Source organism: Trachypithecus francoisi, unplaced genomic scaffold (genome assembly GCF_009764315.1).
Source record: "Trachypithecus francoisi isolate TF-2019V2 unplaced genomic scaffold, Tfra_2.0 Lachesis_group1, whole genome shotgun sequence".
Classification (NCBI taxonomy): Eukaryota; Metazoa; Chordata; class Mammalia; order Primates; family Cercopithecidae; genus Trachypithecus; species Trachypithecus francoisi.
The window spans coordinates 143,164,852-143,187,654 of NW_022681454.1; the positions used below are offsets into that span (position 1 = coordinate 143,164,852).

Genomic DNA, 22,803 nt, shown 5'->3' on the forward strand with positions numbered 1-22,803 from the left:
ATTTTTCTACAAAGCAGGGTAGTAACGGGGAACCAGCCAATGCAGAGGGAAGACAGAACAATTGGGTAAGGGAAGAAAATACAAACTGGCTAGTTTTTCACCCCAAGGCAAGGAGTTCCTTTTCACCTTTGATCTGGCATGAAAAGAAAATTGTTCATCTTAGAATAGCTTCTGCTAGTTCCAGCAACGTGTATTTTAAAAGAGAAGAATTATGTGAAAGAAACCCATTTCTTGACACTTTAAATGAAAAGATTTAGAAAGTAAACTGACTCATATAGATCTTTCTTAGGCTAGATGTTTTGAATTTACAAGGATGATTTAACTTTCTGACTCTATGATGATGTTTCTGAAATTCTTATTAGCACATCTATGTTGCCAAGAATTGTTCTAATGTTTATAATATCACTATTAAAAACTCAGTTTGGCATGATCAGTTTGTCATTCATTAGCATTTCCCTTTAAGATTAGGAGTTACCAAAAATAATAAAATAGGCTGAGGGGTCTAAAAATAGCAAAGTTCTAAACGTTCCTTTTAAACTTTAACCTATAATTCTTAGAGATGTGGAAACACTGAATTCAGCCTCGAAATCAAAAATGCTAAGTTCTAACAAATTAAATGATATAAATTTAGTTTGGGGAATTTGTTTTCAACACAATTGAATCTTTTGAAATTCAAGAAAAAAAAATTTCAATTAGAATTTTCCCAAAAGATGTCAGTATCTATTTTTAAAAAACCAACACCTTCTGATGAGGAGCAACATGTGAGTTGCCTGAACTTGAAGTAGAACTATATACATGTATATACATAAATTTTAATAGCATTTTAGTTATTCAGGGTGCTTTACTTTCAAATTTTATTAAAATCTCATTAAGAGAGAAATCTCAAATCACTTGCTATGTTCCACAATTATTATAAACTGAACGATTTAAATGAGAGGAGGAGATAATGACATTAACTTCTTAACTTAAAGCAATCCTCCATGGCATGATTTTAAAATATTTTCTTAGTCTCAAATCTATATAAATTGAATTCACCTATCATTAGTTATTACCCACCTAGCTACATTAAAAACAATAACAGAAACAACAAAAACAGCTTTCTATAATAATTAGTTCCTAAAAAGACTGTTCAAATTAGACCTGGGACATTATTAAACTAGCTATAAATATGTACAGTATTTTATTTAGTATACCCAGATGCCTGAAAATCAACAAAAATGCTCTCAGAGTTCTTTCTTCAAATACTCTTCTAATAAAAGCCTTTCATTCAAAGATTTAAGGTAATCTGAAATAAATACCCTTTTCAGATTCTATTATGTTTGTACCACAGGAATGGTCACTCATAATCAGAGAATAATCAATGGATCAGGGTATTTTAGATCTTGTAGGGCTTAGTCAGAGATAACCAATTTCCTTATTTCATGGATATCCATAGTCACACGCACATAAAAATTCAGGGCAGAGCTTGGACAAAAACCTAGATCTAACATTTAGCTCAAAGTTATTTCTTATCACATCATATAAACAGTTTATATAATTTATCCCACAAGTCCACAGCTTAGGCACTATCATTGCCTCATTTAATATATAGAGAAGCTTACATAGTTAGGCTAGTATTCAGTTAAGTAAGAATTTAAACCCAGTCTGGCTCCAGAAACCATACCACTACTCACAATCCTAAATTTTAAGAACAGGTGGATATTTTCCATTTATAGAGAAAATTCCCAAATAGCTGTAACAAGTACCATCCTTTAAGAATAATAAAATAAAAATATAAAGTTTACAATTTGGAATTTCACTCCTGTAAAATAAATCTTCTTCCTAATCCCAACTCAAGCACCAATTTCTCCCTGAAGCCTTCTCATGTCATTTAACTGAGATGAACGTCTTTCTTCAAATCTTTAATAATTGTTGTACATTGTTCATATGTAGAATGTACTAGCTGTCTCAATATCTATTTTCCTCTTCTTTCTTAGTAACAGAAATCTAATTTTCAGCTCTCAGTAAATTGCCATATTTCCCAACTTCAGTGGCTAGGAGTGATCATGTGACTGAGTTCTACAATAAGAAGTGCTAGTGTTGTGGTGGAATTCCAGGAATGCTGTTCAAAGAAAGAAGACTCAAACAGAGTTCTTTTTTCTTTTTCCTTTTTCTGTTTTTTTTTTTTTTTTTTTTTTTTGAGACGGAGTCTTGCTCTTTCACCCAGGCTGGAGTGGGGAGCTCTTTTTTCTATTCTCACTACTTTACCTTGCTATCCAGACGTTCTGGCTGGGGCTCCAGCAGCTATCTTGGATCATGAGGCAGCCTTGAGGAAGAAAACTGCATGCTGCAGATGGTGGAGGACAGAGATAGGAGTCTTGGCCCATGATGAGACCATGGAGCCACTATACCATATTTGGACAGCTCCCTCCAAATGTTATATAATGGAAAAATAAATCTTAATCTTGTGTAAGTCACTATTATTTTTTTTTTTCTGTTAAGCCAAACCTAATTCTAACTGATACAGTTCACACATGTTTTATAATCCTAGGCTGTTGTAACTATGGTGAAGAGAGGAAAAAAAGATATAGAATTATTTCTCTTACAACACTGGAGCAAAACATACCTAATCATAATTTTCACTCTCGAACTCTCTCTGGTAATTTTCAACTTTGTGAAAGAAAAAGCAGGGGAAAGAACGGGAATAAAAAAAGTAAAAAACACTTCTGCCTTTTTGCCATTGCTCATGCCATTTCCTCTCCTCTCCTTTACCAGTTAAGTCCTGCCCATACCTCAAGGCCCAGCTCAGAGCAATCACTTCTGTCAGACCTGTGAATTCAGAGTGCATATTGTTTGTGCCATTTATTTGACAATCATATATCTCTAGTAACATCTTTCATATGGCTTGTTAACTTTTACATTGCACTTCTTTTTCTACATGTCATCTCCACAACCTAGTGGGACCCACCTTATATTTCTTTGCATTCTTCACAGACACTAGAAAACTACCTCTGTGTAGCAGGAAATCAATAAATACTTTTGATCGATTAACTGAATTAGGGTAAGAAAAAAAAGCGAAGAAAAGAAAAAGAGCAAAACACTAAGAAGTGAGAATACACAGCTTCTTAGGAGTGAAAGAGCATAATACAAATCCCAAAGAACCACGAGCACAAGTTGAACTTTACTAGACCTTACCAAACAAGTGGGCCTGGTAAAACAAATATGATACGTTCATATAGTCAGTGCATGTCTCACACTATACTTAGTAAGCTTGTTCTCTAACAAAGGAATCATGTATTTTGTTTCAGTCACTCAGACAAAATTGTGTCAACTTTATTTTCTCAAAGTCTAGACATCTGAAAGACTAAGAGATCCAACTTAAGAAGCTATGTTTTGATAGTGGAGGTGTATGGTGCCAAATCATGTACCAAAATTGGCTTCCAGAAAGTTCATATTTTACAGATATTATTCTATTAAACAATTGTGACAACATATAGAATAATACTTGGACACATGAAATAATGACTTAAAATATAACTGAGTCTAAACTAAGCAATTCAAAAGGTTATTTTTGTTAAACAGACTTTATTGTCTAAAACCCAGAAATAATACAGCATCGCAAAAAACATTACTGGCTCTATGAAAATAAGATATAGGCTATGCATATTTTTTGCAGATGCTACATCATTAAAAACTCTGTAAGGCTATGTGACACTAAAAGCTGTGTAGCACTATGTAGAATTAACATTATGTAACAACATGTTTAAAAGTTTTAACTACATTTAAATACAAACAATAATAATTAACACAGCATTTTAAAGAGAGGTAATTGATATTTTACCTAGACTCATGAACTAGTTTATACATCACTTATTTTACTCTCAATTATTTGTAAATCACTGCACTACATACCTGCTAATGAGTTATGCCCCCCAAAATATAATATTCTAATTTACTTCAGGAATTTAACAAAGTTTTAAGGCACAAAAAATTTTAAATTAACAGAAAACTTAGTTTCTCAATCTTTCATAACACAAATCAAGTCTCTGTTACATCATTTATTTTAAAATAATGATTAAAAATGCTAAAACAACATCCTTATATTGGTTCTACTTATGAAAGCTGAACTACTTTTGAATCTTTATATATATATAGATAGATACATTTACTTGCAAATTACTCATTAGTCATATCTTCCTTTCAAATTTTCTTTCACATAGATTTCTCAGAAGCATCCAGGCCAGTAGTTTCTTTGACAGTGAAATGTACAAAATAAATGGCATGTCAACAAGTAAATTAGCATTCCCTTTCTGACCAGCTGGGTCATGTTTCCTTTTCAAAATCCTTAGTCCCATGACACAAAATAATAATAATCTAAAAGACCTCATTAAATGATCAATATATTGACATAACCTCTATAAGGAGACACAGTGTTTTAATTGATTCCTTGAATTCATTAAATGGAATATTAAAACCCAAGCCTCCGAAACGTATTGTAAGAGAACATTTGATTTATTTATTAACTAATTTTCTTCAGGGTATGGATACTGGCACATGAAAAGATTCAACAACTTTTATATTTAACCAAAAAGTAAAAGAAATCCAGCGTTCACTAAATCTTTCATATAAACAATATCACAGCAAAAGTTGTAACAGACAAGTTAAACCATGTTTACTTACCAAAAAACTTCCAAAGGCTGAATTAAATATTGCAGCTGCCTATAAAGAAAATAAATAGGGGGAAAAAAACTCATTGAAAGTAAATAGGAATAATAAAGGCAAAGATTATCATTCTCCCTTCCCCCACTATTCAAAACCTTAAAACATTGACTTTATAAAGCAAAGTTAGTCATTGCTTCCAAAATTGCCAGTGGCCTATAGTTCACTGAGACAGATGAGCTACAGCTTAGGAATTCATAAATAATGGGTCTCAAAAGCAGGCAGAAAACACTTGTCGTGCCTTGAACCTATATGACAGTACCAAAAGAATCACTGACAATGCTAAATTGAGACCACGTTGTTATGGATTTTCCTACTAAATTTAAAACAACCAGAGGTTGATTTATTTATTAAAAAACAGATATTACTGGGAGAAGGAAAAACAGAATTGTAAGACAAACATTAATTGCTCCCTGTCAGTGACACAGTCTTAAGAGCTACAATCACAAGGTAAGATCTGTTTCTATACATCACACATTAGAAATATGAACAATGCTGTTAAGACCAGGAAAGTTATTGCTGTACCATTAATTCTAAGGTAAAGAAAAGCAAGAAAAGCTCCAAATTGGTGTTCAAAATTCAAAGAAGAAATATTTGACTTTCTGCTTACCTAAATATCCACGGAATACACAGTAGATGTAACATAGCTCTTAATTTTAATGTAATCACTATATTCAGTGAAGCTATGCCAGAGTCCTGCAAGCTTCTCACATTACCCAAAAGGAAACAACTTGTATAACATCCAATTTGATAAAAAGAAAATAAGAAAGAAAAAATAATAAAAGGGGTAGAGAGAATCTATTTACATCTCCTGCACATCCAGAGCAGAATTAAATTAATCATCATGGACATTAGCGGCCACACTGTAGTAAAAAGAGGATATCAGTTTAGTAAGTTTGAATAAAGTCCAAAGCCAGGCTAAGAGCTGTAGCTGAAAATGCCTTCTGCTCCAGAAGAGGATGCAATGAGAGTGAATGGGTAATGAGATCCTTGGCTCCAGAGAGCTTAGCTCTCCTATTCCAGTTCATAATTAATTCAAAGCTTTGATAATTTCATTAGATTTCTCCTTTGCTGGCCCTATCAATAAAAGATGGCACTGGACCACAGCTCCTCTGTGGCATAAACACAGGCACAGGCACAGGCCAGGGAAACCTTTGCTTCCTAACAGGGACAATGGCATATGGTGTTCTGTGTTGTACAGGGAGCAGTGAAAAAAAGAAAATCAGCTAAATAAAACATTACAGATGACAATTGTAAACTATAGCAATATATTTAACACATCTTCCTGGAATTCCATTATGGATGATTACAGGAAAAAGTTTTATGTCTGGGGAAAAATAAGTAAAAGGGTATAAATAAATGAGTTGTGGTGACACCAACAGGGAACACTGGCCCTCCTTCCTACAAAAAATGTACCTTTCTCACAAACAATTTTTATATTTAGATCTTATTTTGTGCTTAAAAACGGAATTACTTCTTTTTAATAAAGGAAGGAGGTCTTCCCCCTTTGAGCCTCTCTCTTCTGAATTCCTTTATTTCTAGTCTCTTTCACTAAGCTTTTACTCAATAACTAGCAGTTTTGTCTAGCATTTGAGGAAACAAAGAATCATTCAAGGAAAAAAGACTCAGAAGTCAAAGTAAAATAACCATATATGACAAATAATATCATACTCATAAATAACTCATAAATACTCATAACTATATGAGTATATAATAACTACTACTCATAAGATCAAATCACCATACTCCTACCCTTTCTTGTTCTCTTCTTTAATGCAAATGCAAGAAATACATTTTATGTGAATTGGCCTATGTTCCTGCCTCTTATAAAATGACAGTGATGGGATATCTTAGGTACCCAAAGATGCTGCAGGTCAACTCATTCTTAGTTGTTTTCCAACAGTGGTGATGGATTTGAACTCAGTCGACTAAACTGTCCTCCTGTGCAGTGAGCGCCGTCAATCTTTTGTGAAATGATTGATTAAGGTTCTGGGTACTCTGAAGGCCATGTGAAATCAGACACTGAAACCAAAGATCTTGTGCTCAACAGCAACTGATAATTAAGGTAATAGTTGGCTCAATTCTGTGGTTGCAGTCTATGAAACAACCATGATTTCCAGAGTTTCAACAAGTAATAATAAATATTTAGAGTATTTTATTGATATATAAAAGGCATGCATGTATTTCGACTTAGGGAGGAATTCCCAGCTCCTTGGCATGGCGTCCAAGGCCCTCCATGAACAGGTTTCTATCCATCTCATTCCCTGCCTCAAATTTTACATTCCGACAACAATGAACTACTTGCAATTCCCCAAACTCATCATGCCATTTCTTACTCCCTTGCTCCCTGGCCTGAAATACCCTTCCCCCTCTTCTACCTAGGTAATTCTATTTTATTTTAATAACACAGCTTGGTCATCATCCTTCTGAGATGGGAGAGCTCCCTTGATCCCTTATGGGACTGGCAAAGGGAGTAGCTCATTTACTCGGCCGCCATGCTCAATCCTTTACAGGAGTGAGCACACAAGCAAATGGGTGTGGGTACAGGCACAAAGGAACACTGGAACTGGCCAGTTGCTCCTCTCTGGCAGGAGCAGGGTGAGTTTGTGTTGCCCCGCAGCAGTGTCCAAGTGTGTTACAATGCTCTTTTAGCTCTGCCATCCAAGAGGGGGTGTCTGTGATCCTCGGAGCCCCAGAAGACGTGTGTTACAATCAGTGCTCTTTTAGCATTTGCTATCCATGGATGGCTAGGTGTTAACTAGCTCAGTGGAGGGTCAGGTGACAGCCTTTTACACTCTGCCCTCTTGGTACCCGAGTTCTTGTCAGGTGTCCAGGAAAAATCAGGTCACACAAACAAATCAAGAGCAAGTTAATGTGGAGGACTTTGTTGAGCAGTGGAAGTGGCTCTCAGAGGGAAAGGGAGCTGGAAAGGGGGTGCAGTGGGACGATAATCTTCCCCTGGAGTCTGGCCATCCCTAATCGAACTCCTCTCTGACCATAGTCTCTGATGTACAGCTGCTTCTCCTCTGGATGTTCGGACGCTTCTCTCTTCTGTGTGTGTGTGTGTACGCGCGCATGTGCGCACACGTGCCCTGAGTCTGGGGTTTGCAGTTCTCATGGGCACAGGGGGTGGGGCTGGCCAAAAGGCAGCATTCAGGTGGGAAAACAAGAATAGTTCTTACATTGGGCCATGGGTCCAGACTTGAGGGTGGAGGTCTTGCCAGGAACCCCATCCTTTTCTACCCAGTATTTCTCTGTCTCCTGGCCCTATTACTTCCAAGAGGCTTTCAATGACCTTCCCCCGACACACACACACACCTTAGCATACACACATATCTACACTTACAGATGGACTGAGTATCCCCACACCTGCTGGCAGAACATCCTGAGCCTATCTCTGCCACAGGACTTGTCCCACTGTATTGAAATGACTGGCTGGGCATGGTGACTCATGCCTGTAATCCCAGCACTTTGGGAGGCCAAGGTGGGCAGATCACTTGAGGTCAGGAGTCTGAGATCAGCCTGGCCAACATGGTGAAACCCTGTCTCTCCTAAAAATACAAAAATTAGCCAGACATGGTGGCAGATGCCTGTAATCCCCATGACTTGGGAGGCTGAAGCAGGAGAATTGCTTGAACCCAGGAGGTGGAGGTTGCAGTGAGTTGAGATTACACCACTGCTTTCCAGCCCGGATGATGGAGCAAGACCCTATCTCAGAAAAAATGGAATGACCTACTTACATGTCTCTCTCCCCTGGTCATGTAAGGAAGGAATTTAATGAAACTCATCCTAAGCACCCACTTGTTTATTACTTCTACTCACACCCTGACTCTGAAGTGGCCAGAAGTAGAAAGGGTGAGAGGGTCTATCTATCTATCTATCTATCTATCTATCTATCTATCGTGAAACAGATGAGGCCCTTGTGTCCACTGGTACCATTTTAAAATTTTATCATGTGTATAGACTCATTAATTAAAAAATATTAATTGCTGACTCAAGTACGATTTCCTGAAATGTCCAAAGTCTTCATCTCCTACTGAGTTATTTTATGTGTTTGGCAGAATCCAAGGCACAGAAGACTGGATCTGCCATCTGGTACCATAGCTAACGTATGACAGTAACAGGAGATCTAGACTTCAGACTCCCATCTATCCCATCCAATACAATAATTTCCTTCACATTGTTTTCAAACCAGTATCTTGTTTTACTTCTCTTAAAACGCTTGAACCTTCCTATTATGATATAGTTATATAAAATATGTTTAATATAAATAATGTTTTCCGAGATCAGATGAGATTGGGCAAGTTCAGAGTAGTACGACTGTAGACCACAAATGACCAAAATTTAGCCACCATGCCTAGCTAGAATTTTTTAATTTTTTTGTAGAGACAGGATTTCCTTATGTTGTCCAGGCTGGTCTTGAACTCCTGGACTCAAGCGATCCTCCCATCTCAGCCTCCTAAAGTATTGAGATTACAGGTGTGAGTCACCATACCCAGCTTAATTTTAAAATATAGCAGTTCTTTGGTTATTATCTCCTTTGTTAGAAAATATTTCAAAACCCATTCCTCCTCTAGAATGCTCCATTACAACAAGAATTTGTCTAATTCATTGAAAGAAATGAGTAAATGAACAAATACCTCTTGTGCTAACGGAATGTCCTACACAGTAATGTTTTTATTATTAACTCATAAAATCCCATTAGCAAAATGTATACCTTGGAGTAACCACATTTGGTAGATAATTAGATCAGCCCTAGCTTAAAAAAAAAAAGTTCATATTGAGAGTTTTTTTTAATATTGACTAGATTGACTTCCTTTATATTACACATTTGTAGATAACATATTGCTTTTGGTATCAACCCAATTTTACCCAATATAAGATATTTTACTAATGTTCCATTATATATTATACAGCATGTCTTTATTAAACTATTTTGGAAAATTAAGCAAGTTCAATAATGAATTAATTACATCATAAACTACTTGGAATTATTTAAAACAAAGGCAAATTTCTAACAACAACAACAAAAAAAAACCTAAGAAAATGAGGAAAAAGAGTTCTCTCATAAAAGCAAGCTCTTTTAAAGGGGCTATCACCACCAACCCCACAGAAATACAAACTACCATCAGAGAATACTATAAACACCTCTATGCAAATCAACTAGAAAATCTAGAAGAAACGGATAATTTCCTGGACACTTACACTCTTCCAAGACTAAACCAGGAAGAAGTTGAATCCCTGAATAGACCAATAGCAGGCTCTGAAATTGAGGCAATAATTAATAGCCTACCAACCAAAAAACGTCCAGGACCAGATGGATTCACAGCTGAATTCTACCAGAGGTACAAGGAGGAGCTGGTACCATTCCTTCTGAAACTATTCCAATCAATAGAAAAAGAGGGAATCCTCCCTAACTCATTTTATGAGGCCAACATCATCCTGATACCAAAGCCTGGCAGAGACACAACAAAAAAAGAGAATTTTAGACCAATATCCCTGATGAACATCGATGCAAAAATCCTCAATAAAATACTGGCAAACCGGATTCAGCAGCACATCAAAAAGCTTATCCACCATGATCAAGTGGGCTTCATCCCTGGGATGCAAGGCTAGTTCAACATTCACAAATCAATAAGCGTAATCCAGCATATAAACAGAACCAAAGACAAGAACCACATGATTATCTCAATAGATGCAGAAAAGGCCTTTGACAAAATTCAACAGCCCTTCATGCTAAAAACGCTCAATAAATTCGGTATTGATGGAACGTACCTCAAAATCATAAGAGCTATTTATGACAAACTCACAGCTAATATCATACTGAATGGGCAAAAACTGGAAAAATTCCCTTTGAAATCTGGCACAAGACAGGGATGCCCTCTCTCACCACTCCTATTCAACATAGTGTTGGAAGTTCTGGCTAGGGCAATCAGGCAAGAGAAAGAAATCCAGGGTATCCAGTTAGGAAAAGAAGAAGTCAAATTGTCCCTGTTTGCAGATGACACGATTGTATATTTAGAAAACCCCATTGTCTCAGCCCAAAATCTCCTTAAGCTGATAAGAAACTTCAGCAAAGTCTCAGGATACAAAATTAATGTGCAAAAATCACAAGCATTCTTATACACCAGTAACAGACAAACAGAGAGCCAAATCAGGAATGAACTTCCACTCACAATTGCTTCAAAGAGAATAAAATACCTAGGAATCCAACTTACAAGGGATGTCAAGGACCTCTTCAAGGAGAACTACAAACCACTGCTCAGTGAAATCAAAGAGGACACAAACAAATGGAAGAACATACCATGCTCATGGATAGGAAGAATCAATATCGTGAAAATGGCCATACTGCCCAAGGTTATTTATAGATTCAATGCCATCCCCATCAAGCTACCAATGACTTTCTTCACAGAATTGGAAAAACCTGCTTTAAAGTTCATATGGAACCAAAAAAGACCCCACATTGCCAAGACAATCCTAAGTCAAAAGAACAAAGCTGGAGGCATCACGCTACCTGACGTCAAACTATACTACAAGGCTACAGTAACCAAAACAGCATGGTACTGGTACCAAAACAGAGATATAGACCAATGGAACAGAACAGAGTCCTCAGAAATAATACCACACATCTACAGCCATCTGATCTTTGACAAACCTGAGAGAAACAAGAAATGGGGAAAGGATTCCCTATTTAATAAATGGTGCTGGGAAAACTGGCTAGCCATAAGTAGAAAGCTGAAACTGGATCCTTTCCTTACTCCTTATACGAAAATTAATTCAAGATGGATTAGAGACTTAAATGTTAGACCTAATACCATAAAAACCCTAGAAGAAAACCTAGGTAGTACCATTCAGGACATAGGCATGGGCAAGGACTTCATGTCCAAAACACGAAAAGCAATGGCAGCAAAAGCAAAAATTGACAAATGGGATCTAATTAAACTAAAGAGCTTCTGCACAGCAAAAGAAACTACCATCAGTGTGAACAGGCAACCTACACAATGGGAGACAATTTTTGCAATCTACTCATCTGACAAAGGGCTAATATCCAGAACCTACAAAGAACTGAAACAAATTTACAAGAAAAAAACAAACAACCCCATCAAAAAGTGGGCAAAGGATATGAACAGACATTTCTCAAAAGAAGACATTCATACAGCCAACAGACACATGAAAAAATGCTCATCATGACTGGCCATCAGAGAAATGCAAATCAAAACCACAGTGAGATACCATCTCACACCAGTTAGAATGGCAATCATTAAAAAGTCAGGAAACAACAGGTGCTGGAGAGGATGTGGAGAAATAGGAACACTTCTACACTGTTGGTGGGATTCTAAACTAGTTCAACCATTATGGAAAACAGTATGGCGATTCCTCAAGGATCTAGAACTAGATGTACCATATGACCCAGCCATCCCATTACTGGGTATATACCCAAGGATCATAATCATGCTGCTATAAAGACACATGCACACGTATGTTTATTGCGGCACTATTCACAATAGCAAAGACTTGGAATCAACCCAAATGTCCATCAGTGACAGACTGGATTAAGAAAATGTGGCACATATACACCATAGAATACTATGCAGCTATAAAAAAGGATGAGTTTGTGTCGTTTGTAGGGACATGGATGCAGCTGGAAACCATCATTCTCAGCAAACTATCATAAGAACAGAAAACCAAACACCGCATGTTCTCACTCATAGGTGGGAAGTGAAGAATGAGATCACTTGGACTCGGGAAGGGGAACATCACACACCGGGGCCTATCATGGGGAGGGGGGAGGGGGGAGGGATTGCATTGGGAGTTATACCTGATGTAAATGACGAGTTGATGGGTGCTGACGAGTTGATGGGTGCAGCACACCAACATGGCACAAGTATACATATGTAACAAACCTGCACGTTATGCACATGTACCCTAGAACTTAAAGTATAATAATAACAACAACAAAAAAAAGCAAGCTCTTTCATTGCTGAATGGCTCTAAACATTATGAAGTTCTACCTTAAGCCCACCGTAAGCCTGAAACCTATAACTTCCCATAACTGCCATGTACTGGACCGTGTTCTGTGCTCTGGAGTTACATAAATATGTCTAGTCCCTTTTATAAATGCATTTCAAATATATGTATATTGCTGGCTCCTACCCAAGTCTTCTCTTATGACATTATATGAAAAATATTCATAATGCTGGTCCAACATGCCTCTTTTTCCTTCCCTTATTAGGCTACTAAATAAACAAAATATAAAATCCATTATTTACATTGATGATGAATAATTTATGGTAAGTTAATGTATTAAACTACTAGCTTTTGCTTTTGAGTATCTGTTTCTCAAAATACATAGAAATGTTCACCAAAATGTAAAAATGGGATATTTATGGTTATCTCAGAATTTCTAATGATGTTTCAAGTCTAGGAGAATACCCTTAGGAGAATACCAAACTTGGGAGAAGAATCCTGCTATTCAAAAGTAAGATACCAGACACACACCTCGGTACTTATAAAAAGACATCAAAAGTGGGTCAGGGACCACTTCACATGCAGGCTGCATAGGTGAAGACTAGAAATTCCAGAGGAGATTGATAAAATGAAAATGTTTTCCTCCTTCTCTACAGGAGAAAGCTGCTCTGTTCACCACATCTCTCAAGTTGGGGTAAAGGGTGATATCTACAAACAAAGCAACTGTGATGGAACAAACAGCAAATAAATTAGAATAGCATTTCTGTTCCATGCTAGATGTTTAGTGACAGAACAAATTCCACACTGGGCCACCACAGGATCATTGGATACACCCTGTAAGAGTTCTAAGGAACATTATCACCCAGTGCATTTCCCACTGGGTGGCAGGGATAGGGAGGGTGCGTAAGTGAATCAGAAATAAATACTTGCTTCCTGACTAGAAACAGCAAAGGTGAGGGGCTGCCTAGAACAGACCACAATGATAGGGCAAGGAGAGACAGTAAACAGTTGGACAACGTATACTTCAATTCTGTGATGAGGCAAGGGTCTGCCAATTCCAAATGAGCCAAGAAGATGCCACATTGAACTTAATTCAGTTTGAGAAACCACTCCCAAGAAGAGACTCTGCCAGCAAGAGGCTGAAGGAACAAGAGGAGCAGGGGTTGGAAGTATATTCTGAACAACCCTCTCCCCCGACCTGTCCAGTAAAAAGAGATAGCATGTAGACCCCTGCTATGGCAGAGGGCATTGAGGGCCACAGTATGACAGTATCAATAAACTAAGACCCCATCCTGTTCTCTCTCATTCATTTCTCCTCTGAAGTGGTCGGAAGTAGAAAAGGTGAGAAACTTTAAAAAAATAAGAACACAAACCACAACAACAACAACAAAACAGTGAAACAGACCATGTCCTCTTCTCCAGGGGCCCTATTGTTAAATTCTTATCATGTTTATATATTCATTAATTAAAAGTATAACTTTCTATGTTTTAAAAACATAGGTTTGGCCTCACTTGGGAAAGAAAGGAATTTGAAGTTTTAAACTAGACTGCCCTGTGTTATTTAATAACTAGAAATTAATTGTAATTACCAAAGATATGACTATTTTTGTAATCAAAAGTGACCAGAAAACCATGAGATCTGACAGAGATGTCATCAAAGGAGGGGTGGGAATGGCGAACAGAAATATGTGAGAAGGCATTTCAGGTATATAATCCTTAAATTCACACCATTCAATAAAAAGATTATAACAACAACACAACATTCTAAAGATATAGCTGAGCTAAAACAAACAAAAAACAGGTACAGTTAGCCCTCTGTATCTGTGGGTTCTGCATCTGTGGATTCAACCACACAGACCAAAAACCCTATACTCAAAAAAGAAGAAAAAAGATGGTTGTATCTATTGAATATGTATATACTTTTTTTCTTGTCGTTATTCCCTAAGCAATACAGTGTAACAACTTCTTACACAGCATTTACATCACGTATTAGGTATTTTATGTAATCTAGAGAAGACAAAGCATACAGGAAGATGTGCATTTATATATAAATGTCATTGTATAAAAGGGACTTGAACATCTGTAGATTTTGGTGTTCCTGGAGGGTCCTAGAACCAATACCCCACAGATACCATGGGACAATTGCACTAAACATATAGAAATTAGTCAAAGCCAGAGTAGTAAAGCATATGAGTTGATACTGCACTCATGCCCATGAAGACATAAGAAGCACAGGCTTTGGTCTGCAAAGGGTGGAGAACTGGAAACGAGACATCGGCATAAAGCAGAGTGGAAGTACAGAAGGACTGCCAGCACTGTGTAAAAGCAACTAGAAAACTCTACTTACAAATTTAAGAAAGTAGTATAAGGTCTGCATCAAAGGTGGGTGTAAGGATTGAATCTACACTACCTACATGACTCATGAATTTCAAACTAACAATTTATTTAAAGAAAGAAAAGACAAAACAGATGAAGGGGCAGTGGAACTCCCAAGCCCTTGAAAGAAGCAAACGTGGAAATTCTCTTTGGGGTCACTTCAATAACCCCGAACAGAGTGGATTACCAGATAAAACAACCTCCACTGAAGAAATGTTAACAATAAAAAATTTTAAACAATATGAGAAAGCTGTATGACAAGAGTATCATAAAAGCAGTGAGGAAAAGTGAAGCAACTGGGTTTTTTACTATATACTAAAGAAAAATATACCAGACAGATTAAAGATCTAGATGTGGAAGGCAAAACTTTAACACTTTTAGAAGAAAATATGAAACTTTCTTTATGCCCTCAGAAATAAAAACAGTTTTTTAAAGCAAGACAGAAAAAGTACATATAAAAAAGGAGAAGCTAAAATAGAAAACCTGAATAGACCAATAACCAGATTGAATCAGTAATAGTCTCCCACCAAAAAAAAAAAAAAAAAAAAACAGCACCACACTTTTAAATAACTATTACCAATTCTTCTCAAACTACCTCAGGAAAACTGAAGAGGAAGGAATTCTTCCTAATTCATTCTATGAGGTCAACATTACCCTGATACCAAACCAGACAAGGGTACAACACAAAAAGAAAACCACAGGCTAATATCCCTGATGAACACAGATGCAAAAATCCTCAACAACATCCTAGCAAATGGAATCCAACAGCACATCAAAACAATAGTACACCATGATCAAGTGGGATTTATCCTAGGGATGCAAGGATGGTTCAACACATGTAAATCAATACAGGTGGCACACCACATCAATAGAATGAGGGACAAAAACCACATGATTATCTCAATAGATGCAGAAAATGCATTTGATAAAATTCGACATCTCTTCATGATAAAAATTCTCAACAAATTAGGTATAGAAGTCACACACCTTAGATAGAAGTTACACACCTTAAAATAAGACAAAAGAAAAGCTAGGAGTTTCCGTGCAACAAAGTTCTGGCCAATGAGATAAAAAGTGATATATGCTTGATGGTGGGGGGCTTAGGAGGGAGGTTAGTTTCTGGTACTGCCGCTTCTTCCTGCCGAGAGCAGCGAAAGCTCTCTTGCATCCATAAGAGCACTGGAGAGATAGCCACTCTAATGTCACTGAGCCACAGAATAAAAGCCAGCAGCCTCTGCCTCCAGGCATCTTGGTATGTAAGAAAAATAAGTCCTTCCTTGCTAAAGCCACTTTTAGTCTAATTTTCTGGTACTTGAAGCCTGACACTACCATGTTTCTAAACAAGGGAAAAATAATAAAGGACTACTCCAGCAGGTCAGACAAATAAAAAACTATTTCCTCTAAAATATGAGCTTGAGTAGGCACATTAAATATTATTTAGTATAATCTCTTGTTCCTATTGCATATGACATCACTGAAAATAAGGAAAAGAAAACTGACTATTGGTCACAATTGTTGGAGGTCAGAACTAAATTGCCTCACCCTAGAAAATTCCTCAACTACATGAATTTATATCCCATCAGGCTTTGATTCACAGGAAGGAGAAACAACCTTAATATTTATTTTGTCCCTAAGCATAGATTCAGTTTTAAAAACACATAAAGATGAAAACATTAAAGACTGAATTCCAATACTTAGTATTCAATTAAATATGGAAACACAAAACATTTTCATTCTATTTGTAAGGTACTTTCTAAAGTGCTATAAAAAGTCAAAAACATTAAGAAATATTTATTGTTTCTTTCAAATCCAGTGATGATTGACTTTCTCTTATGCAACTTAGTTACTAGATTTAATACTGACTACTTAATTACCACTATTTCCACTGAATAGACCTCATTACAATAAAAATTTGAATTCTACATTTCTATGTCATGTTTAAGTATTACTACACCATACCACAGAAAAGTAAACATATACAGGATATCAATTAAAATGTGAGTTTATACACTACACTCAATATTAAGGGGACACTTTTAATCTGATACCATTTTTATATATATCATTGTATTTTTTAAGTACCATTACTTAAATTACTGAATATTACTTAAACCATTACTGAATATTTTCTCTCAACAAAGAAAGTTAAATGAAGACTTAGTACTGCTACAAGACATTCATCAATTTAAAGAAAGATTAATTTTAATTCTTTGTTTTAAAGTATTACAGGAATTAACAGAAGTATATATATACAAATATATACACACACTTCTGAGGTATGTATACTATATATAGATATAGATATATAGATATATATAATGTGTGTGTGTATATATATATAAATACAATCTTCAAGTTAAGAGTGAATGTTTGACATGAGGAGCAAGCTACATTTCTTGCCTATTTCTACAGGTCCATTGCTTGACACCAGTGGAAAAAAGTATTTAATATCTTAAATCTTGAGGTGAATAGGGGGTTGCTATCCTTGTTTATAACTATTCATCTCAATTCAGGCAAGGAAAAAGTACATTCAAGTTACTGTTTTCTGGGTGCTAAATTGAATCAGGTGCCCTCTCCTCTTAAGAAAATTAAGTTGCTTTTGTGCAAGAGTGTTTTAATGAGAACAGAGCTGGCCGACAGTGATAAATGGGAATGACACCAGAGAGAGCACATAAGCAGGACAATATGTGCATGTTACAGTCTTACAGCCTATTTTTCACTGACTATTCTGAATGACTTTGCTCTTTCTTAAGGGGCCTATTAATCTCAAATTTAGTTATTGCACAACGTTTATTTGAACATATATTCTGTGGATGATGACAGTTAATAAAGGAAATCTTTCACAAGCTGTATTTTTACATATTGTTCCAACTACAGCTCCCAGTCATTTGATGGTATTGATGGAATAACCTACATTGTGCTGAGGCTTTTTTAAAAAAGGCACATATATTCAGATTCCTTTCTAAGCACATGGGGACTCTTAACCGTTAAAATGCATACAAAAAATTCTAGTACAAAACAGTAAAAGTAAAAGGACATCTTAACTGTTCAACAAAAATCATTTAATGTGCAAACTGACCCTTCTAAGACAAAACAGACACCTTTTAACACTTTTAAAGCCCTGGTACACAATATGCAATAGTTCGTGCATACCAATCTACATTTTCACAATATGCATGGAGCAAGAGAGGAAAGGCAAAATCAATTTTCTTGAGGTGCAAAAAGAATGAAGTAACACAGCTGCTGTGATTTCTCTTTGGTATGCTTTTTTTATGAAATGTCATGTACTTAAAATAGTGATGATTCTTATTTCTAGTAGAATACTTTTTAAGAGCTTAAAGGAATTGTTTCAACATTTCCCTAAAAACATAATTATCAGTTCAAATAAGCTCATCAAATCAGATTGTTGTTCTGGTTCTGGAAGAAATTTGGTACTTTAAGTGTTACTGGTTCACAATAACAATACCTAATATTAGTAATAAATATTTAATTCAAATATTTAATTCAAGGCAGATTTTAAAATCTGCCTTATAATTGAGGTGAAATTAAACTTAACCAAACATTTTGACTGCATCCTCCTAAAATCTCAGTCTTCAAAGGTGTTCAATTTCTATAAAATCAGAATTTTTAAGTGGGAAGGGCCATTAAATACTATGACAACCCCTTTGTAAATCAAGAAACAGAACTCCAGACGGGCAAAGAATCTTTCCCAAGGTCATGCTGGACAGCAGTAAAGCCAGAAAAGAACTCATCTCCAGACATCTCTTGCACTCTCTCTATTACATCCACACTGTCTGTTTTACGTACTATTTTTAACAGACATTTGTAGATATATCATGGAAAAAGGGCACATGCTGAAACACTAATGGTTATGTTGGGGTAAATGGAATTATGAATATTTTTTCCTTTGTGCTTCTCCTAGAATTATGTTAAGAATTTTAGAGGCTCTCTCTTTAATCTTTAGGCAAACTTTGAACAATGCTGTGCACATATTAGATACTCAATGTCTGACTAAAAATTGAATGAGTTGAGGATAATACCAAAAGGAAACTACTTAAAAGAAGACTAAACTACTTAGTCTTCTTTGCTATGCTAACACTGAATATTCATAGGAACAAACCATGTGTATAACCCAGAATACCAACACTTAATTGAAAATACTATTTATTTATACTATTTATCTATTAATAGCTTATTGATAAATATCTAAGATTTTTATTATAAATCTCTAAGATTAAGCTGAATGAAACTTACTTAAAACATTATATACTATTTGATATTATATCTTTTTAAAAAATCAATTTCTCAATATTCCTCAAGTTTAATTCTTAATCCTTTGGGTTTCCTATCGCTTCCAGAAAATAATAAAACAAATGCTTCTCTAATTATTCATTCCTTCAACCTAAATTTATTAAGCAAACACAAAAATAAATACCATAGAGTACCAACTCAGAGTCTAGGGCTAGAAGAGAGACATCATAATAACTACAATACAAGAAGATCAATGGTATCAAAGAGTTATGGTAGCATAGAAATTAACTTTAAAATGGGCTTTTCCAATATCTCCTAGTGAAATACAACAAGCACTTTTCTGATCAATTAATGGGAGCTCTATTTAATACCAACACATGAACTAAGCTCTCAGCACACTGAGAGAGGAATTGGCCAAGAATTCCCCTAATGCTTTGTTTAGAAGGGCATCCACAAAACCTAAGTGACAGCGTATGTCAAAGCATCTAATGTTTCTTACGAATTTTAGACTCTAGCTTTCTTAACTCTGTTATTTCTGCTCTTTTCCATCCATTAGGTCTGGGAATCTCAAAGCTTCTTAAGAGGTGGATCAATCCCTCAGCAATAACTCTCTCATCAGCTTTTCATTAGCAATAAAATAGCTTTCCTACCATCTTCTGGGAAATAACTTACCATAGATTCACAGAACTGCAATGGACTTCTGCAGATCATCTCATCAAGGCACTTTTCCTCAAAAGGACTACACTGAAATCACAGATGGTGTCCACCTATCCTATTCTTTATGTCTTCAGAATCAAACACTGCACAATCTCCTTTACAGTTTTAGATTTTAAAATCTATATTGTAAATCATATTTTTAACTAATGAGTTCTTTCCTTTTCTGATTTAACTTTTTATTGGAGTTTTTTTTTTTTTTTTTTTTTTAATGTTAGGTCCCCTGAGAAAATTTTTAAAGGCTGTGTTTTTGCCATTACAAGTAGTGTGCTAGTAACCGTTTAACAACTGGCTCTTGGGATAAAGGGAGAACACCAATTTGTAATATGTGCTGATTTTCATGGTGTAAATACTCCCACCATGGCCAATTTCAAAGTGCAAATATGTCACTCAACACCAAGAAGGGAAAGATGGCATAATTCCAAAGGCACAAGAAATTAGAAAAAGAAGGGCAAATTAAATACAAAACAAGTACAAGAAGGAAATAATAAGGATATCAGCAGAAGTTAATGAAATAAAAAAACAGAAAAACAGTAAAGAAAAATCGCTGAAATCAAGAGGTGGGCCTTTGAAAAAGACAAATAAAATTGATACACCTCTAAAACAGGGATTGGTGAACTTTTAAAGAGTCACGGCTTTGTTTTAACCCAACTGGTCTAACACCAACTGGGTGTACTGGAATACAATTGTGGTGTTAACCACCTGGAATTAGCATCAAACTCCACAAGTTAAAAACTCAGTCCCCTACAGGACTGCCCTTGCTTTAGACAGCAGCTGCACTTTAACAGTCCACAGGCTACCCACACTTTTGACCAACTGGCTATACATTCAGGGATTCCAATGTCCCCCTTAGGTTCAATAATTCACTAGAATAACTCACAGAACTTACTCAAAGTGCCATACTTAACAATTACAGTTTAATTATAAGGGATACACATTGGGCAAGGTCTGGGAAGGAGTGCAGAGCTTCCATACCCTCTCAGAGAACATCAAGATGCTTACAAAAGAAGAGGCAACACCGAGTTTTAATTGGTGTTTCATTATGTAGGCATGATTGATTAAATCATTGATCACATGATTGAATTCAATCTCCAGCCCCCTCCTCTTCCTAGAGGTCAGGTAGCTGAAAGTTCCAACCTTCTAATCACATGCTTGGTCTTTCTGGTGGCCAGTTCCCATCCCAAAGCTATCTAAGACTCACCAAGAGTAACCTCATTAGCCTAACAAATATACTCCCATCACTCAGAAAATTCCAAAGGTTATTGAAGCTCTGCGCCAAGAACTTAGGTCAAAGACTAGATATATTTTTAAATTATACAACAGGCACATTATAAGTATTTTAGGCTCTGTGGACCACATGGTAATAAATTCTCAACTCTGCTATTGTGGTGCAAAAGCAGCCATAGGCAATATATAAACTAGTAAGTGTGGTTGTGTTCCAATAAAACTTTATCTATGGATACTAAAATTTGATTTTTGTTTAATTTTCACACCTTGAAATTTTATTCTTCTTTTGACTTTTTTCCAACCATTAAAAAAATGTAAAAACTATTCTTTCCTTTTATTTTAATTTTTGTGGGTACATAATAGGTGTATATATTTATGGGGTACATGAGATGTTTTGATACAAGCATGCAATGTGTAATAATCACATCACATAAAATGGGTATCCATCTCCTCAAGCATCCACCCCTTGTGTTACAAACAACCTAATTATACTCCTTAGTTGTTTTTAAATGTACAATTAAACTATTATTGACTATAGTCACTCTGTTGTGCTATCACATACTCGGTCTTATTTATTCTTCCTTTTTGGACTCATTAACCATCCCCTCATTCCCCCAAAAAACATTCTTAACTCACATACCACACAAAAAACTTTCAGCAAGCCTGATTTGCCCTGCAAACCACAGTTTGTTCATCCCTGCTCTTGTTTAAAAAAAAAAAAAAGAGAATACAGACATTTCTAACAATGGGAATGAAAGCGGGGACATCCTAAACTCCTTCAGATACTTAAAAGATTAGAATATTGTAGACAGCATTATGTCCCCAAATTTGAAAACTTAGACAAAATGAACAAATTCCTTGAAAGACACAAACTGCCAAAACTCTCTTAAGAACAGATGACCTAAATTTTCTATTACATATCAAAGACATTAAATGTGTAGTTAAAAAACTTTCCCAAAATGAAATCTCCAGGACCAAATGACTGCACTGGTGAATTCTACCAAATATTTAAAGAATAAATATTAATTCTGTAAAAACTCACCAAGAGAAATACAACAGGAAAGAAAATTTGCCAAATCATTTTATGAAACCAACACTAACCTCATACCAAAATCAGATAAAACATCAAGGAAACCACAGAAGAATAATCCTCATGCACGGAGATAGACATAAAACTCCTTATAAAATTTGAACTAATTTAATCTAGCAATATATAAAAAGGATGATAGAATGTGACAAAGTGGAGTTGATTCCAGGAATGCAAAGTTGGCATAAGATGTAAGAATCAATCCAAGCCATTCACCTTATCAATAGATGAAAAAAAGAAAAAAAACATACAATCATTTCAATAGGTACAGAAAAAGCATTTGACAAAATTCACTAAATATTCATGATAAAAATTTGGAAGATTGGAACTGATAAGAATTTCCTCTGCCTCGTATCAAAAACCAAACAGCTGACACCATACCTAACTGTAAAAGACTGAGTGTTCCTAAAATCAGGAACAAAGTTAGGATATCTAATCTTATTACTAGTTCTATCCAACCTTGGTCTTGCCAAAGTAAAATA

The 22,803-nt window shown here is 35.8% G+C and overlaps 1 protein-coding gene across 3 annotated transcripts in view; it reads right to left on the minus strand.

Annotated features, from left to right (window-relative positions):
* SLC10A7 (solute carrier family 10 member 7) overlaps positions 1-22,803 on the minus strand; it is a 264,962-nt gene that overhangs the window by 178,288 nt on the left and 63,871 nt on the right. For all 3 annotated transcript variants that reach the window (XM_033215417.1, XM_033215418.1, XM_033215420.1), the window contains exon 5: positions 4,660-4,698. In XM_033215417.1, the coding sequence (XP_033071308.1) occupies positions 4,660-4,698 (39 nt within the window). The remainder of the gene's footprint in view (positions 1-4,659; positions 4,699-22,803) is intronic.